The sequence below is a fragment of the Triticum dicoccoides genome, chromosome 7A (genome assembly GCF_002162155.2).
Source record: "Triticum dicoccoides isolate Atlit2015 ecotype Zavitan chromosome 7A, WEW_v2.0, whole genome shotgun sequence".
In the NCBI taxonomy this organism is placed as follows: Eukaryota; Viridiplantae; Streptophyta; class Magnoliopsida; order Poales; family Poaceae; genus Triticum; species Triticum dicoccoides.
In genome coordinates this window covers 86499050-86519106 of record NC_041392.1, presented here as the reverse complement: position 1 = coordinate 86519106, position 20057 = coordinate 86499050, and the positions used below count along the sequence as shown (strand labels likewise).

Below are 20057 nucleotides of genomic sequence, written 5' to 3'. Positions count from 1 at the left end.
AAGCGCCGTCCATCAAATATAGAACCAGCCTGAGAATCTTAATCATGTTAATCATGGTCTAGAACAATTTGGTAACAACACAAAGCACTCAAGGTCAGCTTGCAGAGATTGCCGAGGCCTCGCATTCCTCCTGCTCCAACTCGAGCAAGAAATGAAGAGCAATTTTGCTTTTGTTGAAAATTACACCATATTGCGTTTCTCGGCCAAGGGTTCCTGGACTCCATCCAGCGGTCCTGTTAATAGCTAATTAATGGCTACTCATGTACAATTACAACTTACATGCTATAATTGCCTACGCCCAAAAGGTCACACCGCAAATGGGATGCCTAATTAATCCTAGACTCCACCCTCGGTAGAAAAGAAATGGCACAGGACAGAATAGCCACTCCTCTCAAGAGCAGCATCGCTGGAACCATGATCCCTCTGTAACGGTTCGACAAAAGATCCACGCCCGGCGGTTGGTACTTGCAGGGCTGGGTACTTGGCAGTAGCCATCTCCAACAAAAAATTGTAAAGAAACACATCTAGCAGACCCTGGAAGTTAAGAGCAACAACAGATCAGTGTAGAAATTTCAAACTGCAATATGCGTTACGCCTCTTGTGTGTAGTAGGGGTTTGAACCCTTGCTAACACAGGATTCAAATCTAGCTTATGATGCTCAAGGTATTCAAGAAAAGCGAGATACAAGCCTGGTCCTACCATCCTAGTTCTGTGCAGAGTGGCAGAAGCAATATTGCTAATCAAGTTACTGAACTGAAAAAAATTGTATACCTTGTGTCCTTTAGATGTTCTTTGCGCCGCCGAAATTTGAATTAGGACGCACCGCAGCATATGCTGACAAATCCTGTTGGTCATAAGTGCACAAGAAGCCAAGAGCCTTTCAGCATTTTTTATTAACGCTGTCTGTAATGGCAGTGGAATCGTAAACCCATCTACCAAGTTAAGAGATGGTACAAGTGCTACGGGCTCTAATACCAGAAAATAGAAAATAGTATGGCATACTTGTCGACGTCCTGAAGGTTTGCTCAGTTCAGTCTACAAAAGTACAGAGTCATGTATTGGTAATTGCATTGGAGCTCCAGGTGGTCCATGCATCTATATCCTCACCCTGCACTATCCTTGGGATCGTATGCTACTTTATGTATTCCACCCATATATACTTCCCTGTACCAATTTATTACAAGCTAGTATGTTTTGTACCATGGTACACAGACTTGTCCCACCAGCCAGAAATCACCTATTTTGTTCCAACCACCAAACAACCGTACGCACAGTTCCTTTTCATCACCACCACTCCCCTTCTCCAGAGTCAGACGCCATCTTGATCTAAAAACCTACACTTTCTTTGGCTCCAACCAAGGTCCATCACCATGTCCGCATCGTTATCACCAGGTCCAACCAAGGTCCCTCTGCTCTACATGGCTGGGTGGTGTGCACCAATATATTACCAATCTGCTTTGAAGAACCTGGATCCATCAGAATATGAGGGTGGGGAGCAGGATGGAGTTTGTTTCTAATGGAGGCAGTAACGGGGAAGATGAACAGTGATAGAGCTCGCGCGAGACCAGCCCTATATGGAGGGTTACAGGGATGGGTAACTTAGGCATTTCTTTGATTATTGCATGATAGATGACATAGATAACAGTTTGGGAATTTAATTTTTCCTGTTCGTACTAAATCAGCGACAACTAATATGGAACGGAGGGAGTACTAAACAGTGACGCATTAATTGACTATCCTTCCATCTATGATGTATTACTTACGGCCTGTTTGGTTCCAATAAGTCACCTGACTTATAAGTCAGGTGACTTAAAACCAGTGACTTATAAGTCATGCCCGTTTGGTTGTCACCTGACTTATAAGTCACCTGACCACACCTTTCCACCTTGTTTTTTATGTAAAGGTGATGGGACCCACGCAAAAGGGGGTGACTTATAAGTTTTAAGTTGGGGTGGAGCAACTTATGACTTATAAGTTGGGTCCGTTTGGCAAAATAAGTCACTTTTTTCACTTCTCGACTTATAAGTTGGTGACTTATTTGGAACCAAACAGGGCCTTAGTGGGTGTATGCATCTGGTATGTCAGTTAGAGTGAATTTTGTAGCATTTACTACAACAATCCCGAGGGATTACGTCCGGACCTGATTACGGCTTCTCCAACTCCCGTGAGCCAAAATCTGCGTCTGTCATGTACTTATGTATATTTCCCTCGAACATGTACTTATGTATAGAAGCATTGTTCGAATTTATTGTCACAAAATTTCTATTTATGAGTTCCAAAGTGCTGTTTGGTAATAATGCTAATGCACAGTGGAATAACAGACAAAACAAATTTTGCTCAGGCCAATCTGCCAACCAGAATACCTGTGGTGCACAAACAGGCATTGTATTCGGATGCATGAAGATCTGGTTTGGTTGCATAGGAGTTGGAAAAACCTGCAAAACATGAACCATGCTGGTATGAGATCAGTTAAATCTTAAATGCCAGAAGGAAAGATAATATTTCGTACATATTTATGTGTACCTGATAGTAATATGATCTTCCAATGGTTGCATTACCATTTGCATCTTGTGCAGATTGAAACTGCTGCTCACTAGTTTGGGCGGTTAGTACTGGAGCAGCCGAGGAAGATGCCAGGGCTTGCTTTGCTTTTTCTGCACAGTGGCGTATTTTTTTAATGCAAAAAGGATGTTTTAAAAGCACGAGGAGACTTGAGAGTTGTTACTTACTGGTGCTTGGTCCTTTAGGTATTTTCTTCTTCTTCTTCTCCCTTGTACTGGCGTCTTTGGCAGATTGAGCGTGCAGATTTCTCATTTCGAAGAACACTTCAAGTGCCTTCTCTCCTGTTTCAAGGGAGTCCCAGAATATCTTTCTTGCTTCTTCCAGTTCCTGGCTCTTCAATGCAAGGTTATACGCATACTGCATTGCGCGATTGCGATACGCAAGTTCAGCCTCGGTACATTCTTGTTGTGTTGAATCTTCTTGACTGAGATTATACATGCTTCTCCTGGCATCTTTCGTCCATCGTTTCAAGATGTACTTTTCAGGAACCATATCCACATTCTGCAGGCTGAAGGCTTTCAGAGCATGAGAACAAAGAAGGCCCATCCTTTCAAACTTTCCGCAACCACAAGAGATTTCCATTGTGGATGTATCAAGAAGAACAGTCCACATTTTTGAACCCCTGCCCTGCATTGTTATTTCAAACCTCAATAAGCTTCCACCACAGGAATTTTCATGACATGAAGTTGCTCCACATCCATCCAGAAATTCAGCCTCAAATAACTTGTACATCCTATGTGTATAAGATTCCGCAGCCTGCTTCAGAACTGTACTGTGCTTGATTGCACGAACTGGAGCAGTTTGGCTGCAGCGAAAATCCTCTTCTGACTCATTTCTACGTAGTGTTTTCACAACCTTTTCCAGCAAGAGAGCAAATCTTGTTATAGAAGTAGATTCATCAGCAACTCCAGTGAGGATATTGTTTGAGACTTCTCCCCACTGGGATGAATTGATCCCACCATCAAAAGTATCTTTGTTAAATACCGAGCACCATCTGTTATGAAACTTATAAAGGCCATTAAGCCAATCATTATCCTGTAGTTTGTATTCATCAAGCATAGCATCCCAAGATTCCTGAAGCTCCATTTCTGTGTCACATCCTTGCATGCACTTCATAAACATATTTTGAAATGCTTGAGAAGTATTTACAGTGCCTAAATGAGACTGTGCATTCTTCAGAATATGCCAGTAGGAGAAGCAATGCTGCGTGTTAGGAAACACCTGCTCGGCTGCCTGCATAATAGCCTCATCCTGGTCAGTGAAAATCGATTTTGGTGATCGGCCACCCATTGACTCCAAAAATGATTTAAATAGCCAAACATAGGAAGCTGTGGAGTCATCTAACAGGAATGCGAATCCAAAAACAACATTGTGCCAATGGTGGTTAACTCCAACAAAAGGGGCACATATCAGGCTATATTTATTTGTGCGGTAGGTTGTGTCAAATATAACAGCATCTCCAAAGCAGTCATAATCACTTCTACTTTTACCATCCCTGAAGAAGAAGTTAGTCATGCGGCCTTCTTGATCAACTTGGACATCCCAATAGAACATTCCTTCCTCGTTGGTTCTACGCTTGAAGTAGCTTACAAGGCTTTGGCTGTCTCCTGCCCCAATTAGCGTTATATTCTGCACGTTGTCATGATTGTAGCAATCCCTTGTAGTGTAGCCTGGAGGCTCACTAATATCACCCACGGTCCTATCAGAGGAACCATTCCCTGCATGTGATTCAGCAGATTCTGCTGGATCTATAACACCTGATTTTCCAACAGCAAATGACTTTGCGGATCTCAACAGATGCCTCTCCCCAGGTTTAGCCAACTGGTGATTGTGCAGGGGAACAAAGCGTATGACGGTCCAACGCCCTTTCTCATCGACTCTAAAGCGGACCATCGCCTTGCAATTCGTTCTTGTGTCTGGCCGGTTGAAATTCGCTTCTGTGACAGGCTCGTCGTACTTAAGCCCTTCCTTTGAGCAATAGTAATCTTTTGTCCGGATGTCCCTGGTACCAATGAAGTAGGACTGCTTGCCCTTCCGGACACTAAAACCGATTCGATGTCCATAGTCGCAGTACAGCTTGTATGCCTCTTCCTCGCTGTGGACCATGCAACCGATAAGCTCCTCGGTCGCCTCCTTGCGGCTCAAGGCATTTCGATGGTCTTCCCCCTTCTTTCCTACCTCACCATTTTTCCTCATTCGAAGCAATTCCTCTTGAGAGCCCGGTATGCTATCCATTTCTACTCAAGCAGTTCCACCAGCCTTCATGTGAACAGCATCAGGGACCGGATCTACATGGTAATTTGTGAAGGTTATTACTAATAAGTTTGAGTTTGAGCAATCTAATCACCTGGATGTGTGAAAGCTCATACCTCAAAACCAAATGTGCGAGACTGCGGACGGGGCGGAGATAGCAGGGACGCCGCGAGGTATAGCGCAAGAGGCAATCTCGGCGACGCGCGTGAGAGGCGGATGCGTCGGCGGAGGCGGTCACGCTAAGCTACGGCGCACGGCGGCAGCGCTAGGGCACAGCGGGGTCGGGTTGGAGCTTGAGCACGCGCGAGATAGCTCGTGAGAGGAAGAGGAGATGCTGCGGGATGGCGGAGAGGAGAAGCCTAGCTGCGGAGCTCACGGGCGACCGCCGGCGGGCCTCGCCGGAGCCCAGCGACGGGGGCGGGGGTTGGTCGTGCGGTGTACGGCCGAGATGGTGGAACGGGTCTAAGGAAAGCGGCGCTGGCGTTGCCTGGACCCGGTGTTGGAGTCCTGTAAGTGAACCGGGGTAAATGGGCCGGAGACGAGGTGTAGTGGGTGTGGCCGTATCAATGAAGCCCGTCTTTCGTGTTTAACGGAGACCTATCTGCCGCTCACAGCGGCAAGATAGTCGAGGTAGCGCACATGGCGCTCGCCTTCTCAGCTGCTGTGTCTTCCTCCGCTAAAAAAGTGTTCTTTTCTTTTTTGCGAGGGTTCTGTGTCTTCCTTACCTACCGTACTTCTTCTTTTGATTTCAAAGGCCATTCGACGTATTTTATTGATTCTCAAACACAGTTACATCATTATGAGCTTAGCAAATAAAAAGCTAGAGGGGTCATCGTCCCAAATACAATCGACATGACCACTAAAAGGCCTAGCTAACTCATGAGCAACCTCATTGGCCTCCCGATTACAATGTTCGAAGGTGATCTCTCTCAAACCAGTTGCAAGAATTCTGCAATCATCAAATATAACTGCAGGTGAGGTGGCCGAGAAACCACCATCCTTCATAATCTCAATTACCTAATAATTAATTATCAGATTGGATAATGATTTTGCTGCATCCTAGAAACCGAGCCAAACTCAGCCCTTCCCGTAATGCATAGGCTTCCTTCATAAATTGATCAGCAACAAAGTGGATCTCCTTACTCTTTTGGTTCTTCTATACTTTCATTTTCATGGATAAAAATGTTGAAGTGGATAGTTTAATAAATTCTTTCTTTTTTACATCTTGGTCAGCATGTTTGGCTAGTTGAGCCTCATTGATCATTAAAGTGCAACATAGTCCCCTAAAGAAAATCTGCTCATTTGGTTTTCCAATGATTTTCTTCCCCCCCCCCTGCTTTCCATTGGTTTTCTCATAGAATGTAAATATTTTTTATTACATGAAAGAAATGTGCGAATATTATTAAAATTTATTTTTAAATAATTCATAATTTATTTGAAAAATGTTCATCGTGTGGAAAGTGTTAACCACGTATTTTACAAAAAAAATTATTATATTTTAAAAAAAATCACCGTGAATTAAAATAAATCATTGTATGTGTGAGAAAATGTTCATCAAGTATTTGAGAAACAAATGTTCATACACAAACATGTATTTTCACTAAAAAAATCGCAAGAAAACCAAAAGAAAACAAAAAAAACGGTTGAACAAAAAAAAAAGGAGAAACAAACAAAACCTGTTGCCAAATCCCTCTTGGTGTGCCGGCCCATCAGACAACCCCTATCACCATCTACGCTGCAAGTTTGTCTCAAAAAAAAAATCTACGCTGCAAGAGTTTGCCGGAACCAGAATGGTACATATCTTGGGTCATCTGCGATCACCTTCAGTGGTATAACTGAAGCTTTTATACCCAAGTCTCTAGCCGTCCGGGAAGCTCAAGCCCTGTCTAAAGACTTGATGGTCAAGTGCTTGTTTATCGCATTAGACTGGCAGGCAGTAGTAAAGGATATGTCCGAAAGGTATGTTATAACGCCCCAAGACCGGAGCTTCAGATGCCTTTCAGGGTTTCCGGGTGTTCGTCGTGTGAGTTGTTGGTTTATTGCATTCATCTTTGCATCATGTGCATTGCATCATGTCATAAATCTTTTGCATCTCAACTAAATAATTTGTGTGGATCTTCGATCCATTTAAATCGAGGGAAGAGTGACTTCTCTTTATAACATTACCCTCCTAATATTTAGGGAGTTATTATAAATATTTCATTAATTTGGAATCATCATAACACACGTGCAAAATAATTCCCATGTCTATTCCTCTTCAAGTTTGACCTTCAAACCTTGCCAATATCTCTCATCTCTTTTATCGAGGCTCCTCCTAAATTCTCAACATGTTTGGCCACTCCTAAACCTGTCCTAGTTCAAACCTTTTGAATTAAATTCAAATGAATTTTAATTTAATCTTTCAAACTTGACCTTTTCTATTTTCTCGGACCGTGCACATTTTCACGAGTTCGTGAAAATTATCCCCATACCCAGAGTCCTTCCCTACCTTCTCTTCCTTTTCTTTTTTTCTGTTTTGTTTTAAATGGAAAAGGATGGGAAAGAGAGAGAGAAAGCAGAGAGCCCAACTGGGCCTCCCTAGGCCAATTTCTGCACCGGCCCACCTGGACCACCCGCACCCAGGCCGGCCTCCAAGGCCACGTCTCTTAACCCTAGGCCTGACCGAACCCTCGCTCTCTCCCTCACCTTCGCTCTCTCGCGCCGCCAGAGCCTCTGGCTCGATCCTCTCCTCCCTCTCCCTTCGTTCCCCTCTGACTCCTTCCTCCTCTGCCACGACCAAACCTCCCCCCAGCGCGCCCGCTCTCGATCCCCCTCCTCCCTCTTCGATCTCCCAGCACCGCCAACCCCTCTCATCTCCCTTGATCTGATCCACTCACCCCCTCCTAGCGCCGCCGGCAGGGCACCACGCCCGACCCTACGCCACCTCGTCGCGCCGGCCGGCCATCGGAGTTGTTGCCGTCTGCTCCGCCCCCTGCTCCCGGTCATCCTCGCCGCAAGACTGCTCCGCCTCCCTGCGCGCGAGCCCCGTGCCCTGGTCTTCTTCCCCGCCTCCTTGCCATGGCCACGGGCACCTCAAGCCAGCAGGACGCCGCCTAGGGATGTGCCCGTCCCCGAGCTCCGATCTGCCCCTCGACGAGCCTCCGTGCAGCAGCCATCTCCCTGGATGCGCCTCGTGTTTCTTCGTCCTCCAGCCGCGCCCGAGGGAGCTCCCCGAAGCCGGTGCCGTGTTCCTCCTCCACCACCACCATGGCGCGTCTTGCTTCTTCCCCAGCACCCAATCCTTCCCCTCTGCTCCCTCAAGCATGGCCCTTCACGCGCCCCTGTGCCACAGCCGACGCCTCTGCTCGTCATGGCCGCCGGCCATGGAGGCCTCCGTGATGGCCCTGGTGTGTTCTTGGAGCCACTGTACCATGGCCAAGTCCCGCGGCCGTCGCCCCTGCATCGCGCCAAGTCCCTGCGTCGTGCCCCTGTTGTTGTTGACGCCAAGTCCAACGGTCACCGAACAGGGAATATGCCGAGTACCAGGTCAACAAAATCGCCAAGTTCCACGACGACCCAAATACCGCGAGAACATCTGTACCTCTACCGTCGTCGTGGATCCGACAAATACCCCTACAACAGGTGTACCTCTACCGTCGTCTTCGGAATCGCTAAGAACGTCAAGCACCCCTTCGAGATGACGAGACCGACAAGTTCAAATGTCCCCAAGTACCTCTCTGAAAACGAGACGTATACCGCTACCGTCGCAAGAATCGAGACCGACAAGTCCGAAGATGCAAGTACCACTCCGAACCATGTACGACGACCGTCGTCGAAGACCCGTGTAACGCAAACGTCAAGTTCAACTACCGTCGCGTGAACCGCTACTTCCCACGACGACCCCGTGAAAAACTACTTCCCCTTCGACACGTCTACCCCTACCGCCGTATGAGAACCGTCCCCTTTGCACGCTCCGAAGGTATAACCCCGAGACGAAGCTCGTGGACCAAATGCATGTGTTGTATGAGATGCATGGTTGGTTGTTGTATTCGCCCGTGAACCTTAGTTGTTCCTCCTCGTTTGCCATGCCGTCGACACGTGGGAACCCGGTAACCGGGAGCACCCCACCGTTCTTCGCATGACACGCTCCTGTCACACTTGTTCTTTTCCACCGGCTTCTCAATCGAGTTTCCGGAACCAGAACGTTGCCGTGGCACCGTTTCCGTTAGCGTCGCCGTGGGACCCCTTTCTTTCCGCCACGGTGACAAATGCTTCATAATGCTCTTATCAATATTTTCATAAAACTTGCATAAACTTGCACATGTCATTTTCATCATGATAATAACATTTAAATGGTTAAAATTGTTGTTTGCTTTAAATTACTAATGCATATGGGGTTTTACTGGGTTTGTTGTTTGTTATATCCGGCCCCATTTAAATTGTTTAGATGGTATAGTTTTTGTTATGCTTCACCTCTTGCCATGTTAACCAACATTTAATATTATTGAGTACCTAAACGAGAGAGAACTAAATAAGTCATGTGGTGTTTTCTTCAATATGCAACTCCGTGGCTTATTGAGCTCCAGTTAATTTGTAGTGTTGTTTGTTGCACTTTGCCATGCCATGCATATTTAAACCGGACACGCATCATACTTGGTTGTGCATCATGCCATGTTGACGTGATGGTTGTTTACTATGTTGTTTACTTCTTTCCGGTGTTGCTTCTTCGGATTAGTTCCGATAACGTCGATTTGTGAGGATCCGTTCGACTTCGTCCGCTTGTCTTCTTCATGGACTCGTTCTTCTTCCTTGCGGGATCTCACGCAAGATGACTATACCCTCGAAATCACTTCTATCTTTACTTGCTAGTTGCTCGCTCTTTTGCTATGCCTATGCTACGATACCTACCACATGCTTTATCATGCCTCCCATATTGCCATGTCAAACCTCTAACCCACCTTGTCCTAGCAAACCGTCGTTTGGCTACGTTACCGCTTTGCTCAGCCCCTCTTATAGCGTTGTTAGTTGCAGGTGAAGATGAAGTTTGTTCCATGTTGGAACATGTTTTATTGTTGAGATATCACAATATATCTTTTTTAATTAATGCATCTATATACTTGGTAAAGGGTGGAAGGCTCGGCCTTATGCCTGGTGTTTTATTCCACTCTTGCCGCCCTAGTTTCCATCATATCGGTGTTATGTTTCCGGATTTTGCGTTCCTTATATGGTTGGGTTATAATGGGAACCCCTTGACAGTTCGCCTTGAATAAAACTCCTCCAACAAGGCCCAACATTGGTTTTACCATTCGCCACCCAGCCTTTTCTTTCCCTTGGGTTCTGCAGACTCAAGGGTCATCTTTATTTAAAACCCCGGGCCAGTGCTCCTCTGAGTGTTGGTCCAACATGTCAGCTGCCGGTGGCCTCCAGGGGCAACTCTGGGCTGGCCTACCGGAACCTTGGACAATCCCGTGTGCCCTGAGAACGAGATATGTGCAGCTCCTATCGGGATTTGTCGGCACATTCGGGTGGCTTTTCTGGTCTTGTTTTACCATTGTCGAAATGTCTTGTAACCGGGATTCCGAGCCTGACCGGGTCTTCCTGGGAGAAGGAATATCCTTCGTTGACAGTGAGAGCTTGTGATGGGATAAGTTGGGACACCCATGCAGGGATTTGAACTTTCGAAAGCCGTGCCCGCGGTTATGGGCAGATGGGAATTTGTTAATGTCCGGTTGTAGAAAACTTGACACTTTAATTTAATTAAAATGCATCAACAGCGTGTGTAACCCTGATGGTCTCTTTCCGGCGGAGTTCGGGAAGTAAACACGGTGTTGGAGTTATGTTTGACGTAGGTTGTTCTAGGATCACTTCTTGATCATAGTTTCTCGACCGTGCTTTTCCTTCTCTTCTCGCTCTCATTTGCGTATGTTAGCCACCATATATGCTAGTCGCTTGCTGCAGCTCCACCTCATACCTTTTACCCTACCTATAAGCTTAAATAGTCTTGATCGCGAGGGTGTGAGATTGCTGAGTCCCCGTGACTCACAGATACTTCCAAAACCAGCTTGCAGGTGCCAATGATACCGTGCAGATGACGCAACCGAGCTCAAGGAGGAGCTCGATGGAGTTCGTGTTCGTTTTGTTGTTCCGTTTCCAGTTGTTCAGTAGTGGAGCCCAGTTGGGACGATCGGGGATCTGGGTAGCATTTGGGGTAGTCTTCTTCTATTTTGGTTCTGTAGTCAGACCTTGATTGTATCTGGATGATGTAATGCTTTATTCATGTTTTGTGTGAGTGGCGATTGTAAGCCAACTATGTATCTCTTTCCCTTATGTATTACATGGGTTGTGTGAAGATTATCTCTCTTGCGACATTGCTTATAATACGGTTATGCCTCTAAGTCGTGCTCCGACACGTGGGAGATATAGCCGCATCGTGGGCGTTACATATGTGGGCACTAATGATGCGACCGTCAAAGAGATTGTTGCCCAAGCAGCTGAGTTTTGAGCATTGCCAGGCCATCCACGAGAGAAGAAATAGCAACCATGTAGCTGATAGCTTAGCGAAATTTGCTTTATCTTTGAATGTTGGCCGCTAAATATTTCGCTAAGCTATCAGCATCCCTGTACATATTTATCTGATAGAGAAAGCCAGTGCTCCAGTCTCAGGTTATATTCATGTTAATATTATTCAACATTTCTCACAGAAAAATATATAGTGACCATACAGCAACAGTAGGGAAAACAAAACACTAGCTAGATTCCTGATACAAGAACTAGGTCACCAGAAAGCAAGAACCGGCCACCACCAATGCAACCTCCTACTGGGACACACTGGTCTTACGAGGCAAAGCGCTTTCGACTTCAGCTTCCTTCGCTGCAGCGGACCGCTCCGCAACAGCCTTCGACATCCCGAACATCTGAGCGACACAAAGCAAGTGGCTTGATCATCAACACACCAAAGTTAAACAAGCCAGAGCCACAAAAGTTTCGAGTTTCAGTGTCAGCGCAAATACCTTCTGGATGGTCTTCTTGAAGCAGGTCTTGTGCTCGTCCATGGAGGCATGGATGAACTCGTCAATGTGCTCTTTCACATCTTCGAGAAGGTAGCATCATCATCAGTTTTCTTCTTCCGGCACGACGACATGGTAGGGTTTTTAGGAGGAACAGGTGACTGAGAACCTTCAGACTGTGTATTGCTGGAATCCATGTCGATACTGAAACAAACCAATGGAGAAAAGGTTGATGTACATATTCCGAAGAGGAGATCAAGGTAATATGGATCTCGAAGTCAACTTCTGCATCACTGCAGCTACTCTACATATTTAATAAGGGAAAGAAGAACCGTATGCCGTTTGTCATACTTGACTACCGCAAACTTAAAACCAAAAAATGAGCATTATCTACTTCATCAAACTGGGATTTAAGAGAGTGCAATATAGAAATCGCACGGCGGCAGTAATCAACTTGAGGTGGGACTGACTCAGAAGGAACAGAGACAAATCTGTGATGCACAACTGACATATGAAACGAAAGGGGAATACAGTGACCATAAGTTCAACATAATTCGTTAGGTAAGTACTTCTACTAAATAAGTAGCTAAAATGCACCGGTACGGGTATGTGTAGCAGTATCGGGCCGGATACGTAACTTCGCCATTTTGGAAAAGCGCCAATACAGGGATACATTTTAGTTTTTTTTAATTCACAAAAAAAATGTATAGAAGCTAGGAACAGCAGATTACCTTCTTGTGTTTGCTCTACTGTGGATGCCAAAGCAGCTCCAAGCCTCTCCAATTGACAATGTTGATGCCCTGTTCTGACTCCAAGTTCCAAAGAGATAGAATTATACTTTTAATAAGTGTAAAATGAATATTGAGCAGCAACTCAAATCATTAGTTAGCTGTATATCTATCATGGCATAACACAAAAGGTGGAACCTTAAGAACAGTCAGCTAACATCCAAAAGGAGAACCAATCACTTTAATCAGGTAACATATTAGGTCTGACTATTGAAATCAACAATACAGCGCAACAGTACCACTATATTCCCAATCATAAACAAGAGTTGGGACATCTATGATGCCAACAATACCAGTATAGTAGTACTAATGCGTTAACCAATTTCGTCCAGTATAACCAAGACAAAGCTCCCGCTCTCTCAAATTGCATTTACTCCTAAGCTTTGATTCAGATAAAACAACTTAATCTTTTCCTTTTCATATATCGTCAGGCATTGCGTGTTTCACTTCAACATGTAAAACATTTGATCATCTGAAATAAATTCAAACTACAATTTGCATATACATTTGCCCTTATAAGCATTATGACAAACACCTATCAAGCAAAATCCTTTCACATGTAAACTTGAACATGCGCTGGAAAAATCATGCAGCAAGTACACATCAAGAAATAATCATCACTATATTCTCAGGATATCAAATCTACAGCAAGTACTCGTCCAATATAAAAATCAGGGGGAAAAAGGGGAACAAACGGAGGATGCGAGAGGAAGGAGGGAGGAGTGGTGGCTACCTGCCTATGGGTTGGTTGCCGGCGTAGCTCCGGGCGGCGGCGTTGCTGCTCGACGAAGGGAGGCGCTGCTTGGCTCCTGTGCCGGCGGCGGCGCAGCGGAGGCTTCGGCCGGCTGTTGTTTTCGTTTCTTTCTCTCTTTTCTTTTTCGACCGGAGTTTTCGTTTCTTTCTTGGAGGAAAGGGCAAGCGTTTGCGGTTGCACTTGCATAGTCCCTCCCTGGCCTTTTTTTTGTGTGTGGAGATTTTTTCTTTTCGAGATGAGCACGGGCCGTGCAGGACCGGAAAGACACCGCGGCGCACACGGGAAAGGCCTTCTAAGTCCATACAGGTGAAATGTTTAGTGTTTTGGGCAATGGAATGAAATTGCGGCCAGCCCACCACAGCGCTGCCAAAATGGACCTGTTAAAATAATATTCAATTTTATACTGATAAATAAGAGAAAAAGATCATGTATTTTGAAGAATATCCATGTATTTTAAAATAGTACTCCCTCTGTTCCAAATTACTTGTCGCAGAAATGGATGTATCTAAAACTAAAATACATCTAGATACATTCATACCTGCGACAAGTAATTCGGAACGGAGGGAGTACTCACGTATTGAAAAGGTGTCCATACATTTAAAAAATGTTTACTTATTGTAAAAAATGTTCATGCAACTAAAACAATGTTTGGAATTTTAGGGAAATGTTTATGAGATTTTATAAAGTGTTTTATCCCTTTTTAAGAAATCATGTAAGTTTAGAAAGTGTTCACACATTTTTGGTAAAACATATTTGTGTATGTTTCGACAATGTTTATATTTTGTTTTAATAATATAACAGAAGTAAATAGAAAAATAATCGAAAAAATGTAACACAAAAAAGTAATTATAAAAGGAAAATGAAAACATAAAATAGAACCGGAAAAAAGAAAAAAAAGAATATTTAAAATAAACAAAAAAATGTAAGAGTAAAGAAGAAACCAAAAGAATCAAGAAAAGTATTACGGGCAACACGAAAATGGTCCTCAACCCATGGAAGGTGCTCCGTAGGCAACACGAGATCAAGCACATTTTTTTCTACTTTTGTTCTTAAGTCATAGGGATCCCATGTTATTAAGAGGGGTCAAAGGGATGCGAATGATCTGCTCATTTCATGATCTTCAAATTTTATGCCTATTCCAAAATTTCATAAAATATCCTAAGTCAAAGAAGTAAAAAAGGGGAATAAATAGTTAGCCCGACTATCTGATATGTATCTGGTCGAACTATCCAGGCATTGGCAATTGGCTGGCTTGGGGTGGTTCGTGAGATGGATAGTTGCCAAACTGTTTTCGCCTTTGTCCGGGCTTGCTCGGCCTAAGCCAGACATGTGTTAGATTGTCCAGGCCTTGTCTCGGCTTGCTCGTTTTCGGGGTGTTCCCGAGTAAGACAAGCCCTGGACAATTTGCGACTTGTCCAAGCACTCTTGGTCTGACATGACTGATGGGTTAGACTGTCCGGGCCCATTATAGTCGGACAGTCCGCCTTCTGGATTTATGCTGATGATTATTGTTGGCTCGACTACTGTTCTCCATAAAAATCATCAGCTGCACTATTTGGCCACTTTTGGCATGGACTATCCAGCTACGGAATTTATGTAGAAAAACAACGACTAGTTACAGATACACTATAAATATCCACCTATCTCTTTGTGGGTGGGTTGACCACATTGAATAAACTTGAGAAACAACTCTCCTAACTTTCCCCAAACCGAATATTTGATTCTTGAGGGAATGTTGAGAGATTCGAGTGTGGATTCCACTCAAGAATAGATCTACTCCTCCTAGTTACTTTAACAAACTGGATTTATGATTTGATTAAGTTTCAAGCTCTTCCCTTTGATCTTGTTACTATTAGATGTTTGAGACTCACAGGCGTTAGATGTTCTCGGTTAAAAATCATGTTGTAATTTGCTCGAAGTTTATAAAAGGTTTGGAGACTGCAGCAAGGTCTACCACGAGTGGATGCGAATCGCCTTAGAAGTTGAGCCTCTATGAGAATCCCCTCCAGTTTACTATTTAGGGCTTAGGGTTTACTATTTATGACTTATCACTTAGGGTTTAAGGTTTAAGTTTTACTATTGAAAAATCGGTGATTTTATCCTTAATCGTATCAAGTTTTAAACTTTTAATAGATGAAACTTGGTGAAAAATTTAAAACTTGTCAAAACATGTTCAAGAATGGTATTATTTGGAAGCCCTCGTTGCACGAAACACAAATACACAAATGAAACAAAAAATGGACTTTCAGTTCAAAAGATACAATAGATTCAAATTTGAAAGCTAAAATAAAAATCAATGAAGCTGGATGGGTGGAGCATGCCATCTCTACCAAAAATTACATGCAGGGGTTAAACCAAAATAATCAATGGACTAATCCATGCACGGACCTCCCGTGCATGGGAGAAAATCCACTCTCTTAACAATCACTCTTAGCAGAGCATGGAACTCCTCTAGTTCAAATCTGACATGTCCAACAAAAAATTCATCTAAGAATTTAATAAGGTGTTCAACCTTTGCACCACACACTATAGTTTTCTGTCTAACTTATTTTCTTCAACTTTTTTTTTGATTTTTTTTCAACACAGCTACGTGGTGTGCGCACAAAGCAAACTGTGCTTTCGTCATTTTCTTCAACATTTGTCAGACAGATTTCCTCCCTCGCCATTTCAAACTATGATATACAAAATGAATCTCAGTTTAGTCATTGGAAATTTTATACTCCCCCCGTTCCTAAATATAAGTCTTTTTAAAGATTGCAATATGGACTACGTACGAAGGAAAATGAGTGAATCTATACTCTAAATTACTTCTATGTATATCTGTATGTAGTTCATAAGACTTACATTTAGGAACGGAGGGAGTAGTATTTATGTATTGTAGTGTTGGGGCTTGATTTTACCAAGTTTATGTTATAATATAGTTTCCCGATCCCGTTTTGGGCAATATGTCTGCGTTGGGTAACCAAAGGTCCAAACCAAAACAAAAATAAAATTTATTTTTCTAGTATTAACACCACGTGAGAGAGACAATGCTGAGAAAACAACAGTAAAATGATATCAAAGATCATGGGTCACCCTAGGCAGTACCATTCTAAACAGTAAACACGACCATAGATACCTAGCTAGCTTAAAACATCAAAGCCGAACTAATAATACATTGAAGAGACGATGAAGCAAACACCAATTCAGCCATTCTCATAGCTTGAACTAAGCTGGCTACTGCTAGAACTAACTAGAGAACCAACCTAGTGATGTACAGTAATTAGCTAGACTAGAGAATGTTATGCATATGCTCGATCGATCAAGAGCAGCCGAGCCTAAGCTCAAGATCCAGACCATCATCATCCTCCTTGGCGCAGGACTGCACACCAGCCTTCAACCCCAGCTCCAGGCTCAACCCTAACGCCCCTGTGCTCGCCGCAGCCACCGACGAGAGTTCATTGCACAGGGATGGCTGCGACGGTGGAGGAGGAGGATAGTTGAGGTTGGGGATAGCTGCCGCCGCTGCTGCCCGTCTAGGGTTAGGGCTTCCAGCAGCAGCAGCAAGCTGAGGAGGGGGAGGGGGTGGGGAGCCGTGGCGGAGCCTGGCCCTGTCCCTGCGGTGGACATTCATGTGGCCACCGAGGGCCTGCGCGGACCGGAACTCCCTCTTGCAGAAGCTGCAGGTGTAGGAGCGCGGCGGCCACGCGAAGCTGCAGCTGTAGCGCCATGGCTGCTGCTCCCTCGTGCCCCCGCTCTCCATGGTGTCGATCGAGCCTTACAGAAGTAGCTAGCGCGCTTAGCGAAGGTAGAAGAGGGCTGGCTGGATGTATGGGTCATGGCAAGTGGAGTGAAGCGGCAGTGGGTATTTGTACTGGCGACACAGGACAGGTAAGCTTGATGGCCCGCCACTGGCTGTTCTTGCTGGTCACTTTCATGTCCCAGTCCATCACACAGTAGCCTCTCTCTCTCTCCCCTGGGCAGTGCTATCATGGCCATGGACTTGGGTAGCCACATACTCTCAGTCAAGCTCTCTCCCTCTCTCTGGCAGCACAGGCGATGGAGAGAGCGACAGAGTCCTGGCCGGGAGCAGGGGAGGCCACTGTAGATCATGCACGCACGCATGTACTAGTTGCGTTTCACTGTTTTGTGCTTGGCATGCGGGGCCAGGTCCGTGCGTGACCGGGCCATTCAACCGACCCAGAAATGGACACCTCGGTAATGCCATCTCCCCTTTGTCAAACGTGCCCAGCAAAATCTTTCCCTGGACAACAAACCGCAGTGCCACTTCAGTCCAGCATCTAGCAGCTTTGCACGCGGTCTCTCTCCAAGCATGCAGCATGACCACGTGCAATCCAAGCTCACAGGCTAGCTCGAAATTTGACTGCATATATTTCTTGCTTTCATTGCCTCTCTTAATTTCTCTGCATGTGTGATCGAGCAGCCAAGCGCTACTGTGCTAGCATGCATGAATGAAACAGCCACTCGAGTGGAGAGGTACAAACCGACATGGAAATGGGCAAACCATGGGGCTGGCCCTGCCTCATTCTCCCATGCCATACTCATCAAACGACTCGCTTCCAAGCTCACGTCAAACAATGGCCGGTCTCGCTCTCCCTGCCGTATTCATGTGCATGCATGGGGATCGATATGCACGTGAGGGAGATCACTGTGCTGGCAGCAGGAGCATGTAAATGTGTAGTAGAGCATATCAGACCACTGCCACTGCGTTGCACGTAGTAAATTAACATGATGCAACGCAGCAACGGTCTCCAACTCTCCTAGTGTAGTATCAAAAAACGTTTTTATATTACGAGAGGGAGGGAGTAGTAAATTACCTTGAGGAATACGATCAAATTGTATGCTGATCTGAATCTCCAATAAACAACCATCAACTTGAGAGAGAGAGAGAGAGAGATATGCATGTCCATGGACGGTACAAGAGATAGATTCTAGCAGTAGGAAAGACCACCCATTTTAGGCAGTACTGAGTGACATATACTTGGAACTCGTGCAAATGCAATGCTGCAGATGTGGAGCCTTTCCCTTACTGTAGAACGACATGACACCCTGTGGCCAAAGCAAGAGCAACGTGCGCCGCGGCCTTTGGAGTGACAGCCATCCATCTACTTTCCTACTCCGTATCCGTTCAATGCATGCATCTTCAATCAGGCCAACTCCACCGCGCGACCCCAAACGGACGTCCGTTTTGTCCGAATTCTGTCCGTTTGGGTAGGGATTTGGGGTCGTATCTGGGCGTGTCCTGAGATGCGGTGGCCGTGCGCCCAGCGCGCGGCCGCATCCATTTGCCTCATCCTGTCCGTCAAGGCCAAAAATACCCATATTCTCATCAAAACTAGTTTGCACGTCCAAATATTTGTCTAAAAATTAAAATAGTTTTACAACCCAATTGAAATTGTCCTTAATAAAAAAGTTTTACAACCAAACCGAAATTGTCTTGACTGAACATAAAATGAACCAATACGTCTATTGGTTGCCAATGTGATCCCACACGTGCTCAACCAAGTCATTTTGAAGATTCAAATGACTGTGCCAATCACGCATCTCACGGTGGAATTACACAAATTGTTCAAATGTGGCCGGGTCTTGGTGCATGGGCTCAATATTTTCACCTTGATAATCAAATCCTTGGTCGAAGATACTCTCATCACGCTCGTCCTCGACGATCATGTTGTGCATGATCACACAAGCAGTCATCACCTCCCAAAGCTTCCTTTCATCCCATGACAGTGCAGGGTTTCGTACGATACCCCACCGGGATTGAAGCACACTAAAAGCACGTTCCACATGCTTTCTAGCACTCTCTTGCATTTGGGCAAATCTCTTTCTCTTCTCACCTTGGGGTTTCGAGATTGTCTTCACAAAAGTTGACCACTGAGGATATATACCATCAGCTAGATAGTATCCCTTGTTGTACTGGTGGCCGTTGATCTCAAAGTTGACAGGTGGGGAGTGGCTTTCTGCAAGCCTTGCGAAGACTGGGGAACGCTGCAGCACATTGATATCATTGTGAGAACATGCCATGCCGAAGAAAGAATGCCATATCCAAAGATCCTGCGAAGCCACCTCTTCTAATATGACATTGCACGCGTTGACATGCCCCTTGTACTGGCCCTGCCAAGCAAATGGACAGTTCTTCCACTCCTAGTGCATACAATCTATGCTGCCAAGCATGCCTGGAAAGCCTCTAGCTGCGTTGGTCGCCAACAATCTCTCTGTATCTGATGTAGTTGGCTGCCTCAAGTACTCTGGGCCAAACACCTCGATCACAACCTAGCAAAACTTGTACATTGACATCAGACATGTTGTCTCACTCATACGCACATACTCATCCACCAGATTGCATGGAATTCCATATGCAAGCATGCGGATGGCCGCGGTGCATTTCTGGTAAGAGGAGAATCCAAGCTTGCCAAGGGCATCCGTCTTGCACTCGAAGTATGGGTCATGAGCAACCACTCCCTCTCGGATACGATTGAACACATGCCTTGCCATTCGAAAACGGCGACGAAATTTATCCGGCTTAAAGAGCGGGGTGTTGGAAAAGTAATCGACATAGAGCAGGGCGTGGCCTCTCTCCCTGCTGCGGTTCAGGTTGGGAGCACGACCAGGGGCTGATCCCCTGTACCGAGGAAGCTGCCGTTGGATATGGTCGTGAACGACCAGTGCAGCCACCACAAGATCGTCATCATCCGACGACGAATCGTCTGATGA

At 45.2% G+C, this 20057-nt stretch overlaps 1 protein-coding gene and 1 pseudogene across 2 annotated transcripts; both read right to left on the bottom strand.

Moving 5' to 3' along the window:
- Nucleotides 1-17: 17 nt before the first annotated feature.
- LOC119332635 (protein FAR1-RELATED SEQUENCE 9-like) lies at nt 18-5286 on the bottom strand. 2 transcript variants are annotated; one of them, XM_037605799.1, is made up of 6 exons: nt 4932-5286; nt 2730-4850; nt 2524-2654; nt 2364-2435; nt 772-844; nt 18-534 (listed from the first exon to the last, which is right to left on the bottom strand). In XM_037605799.1, the coding sequence occupies exons 2-5, from the start codon at nt 4795-4797 to the stop codon at nt 782-784; spliced, it is 2334 nt and encodes a 777-aa protein (XP_037461696.1). In that variant the 5' UTR covers nt 4798-4850; nt 4932-5286; the 3' UTR covers nt 18-534; nt 772-781. The 2 variants fall into 2 exon arrangements, with proteins under 2 accessions (XP_037461696.1, XP_037461695.1); XM_037605798.1 differs by lacking the exons at nt 18-534; nt 772-844 and adding an exon at nt 854-1466.
- A 6144-nt stretch (nt 5287-11430) lies between these two features.
- On the bottom strand, nt 11431-13502 carry LOC119330850 (annotated as a pseudogene).
- Between the last annotated feature and the right edge of the window lie 6555 nt (nt 13503-20057).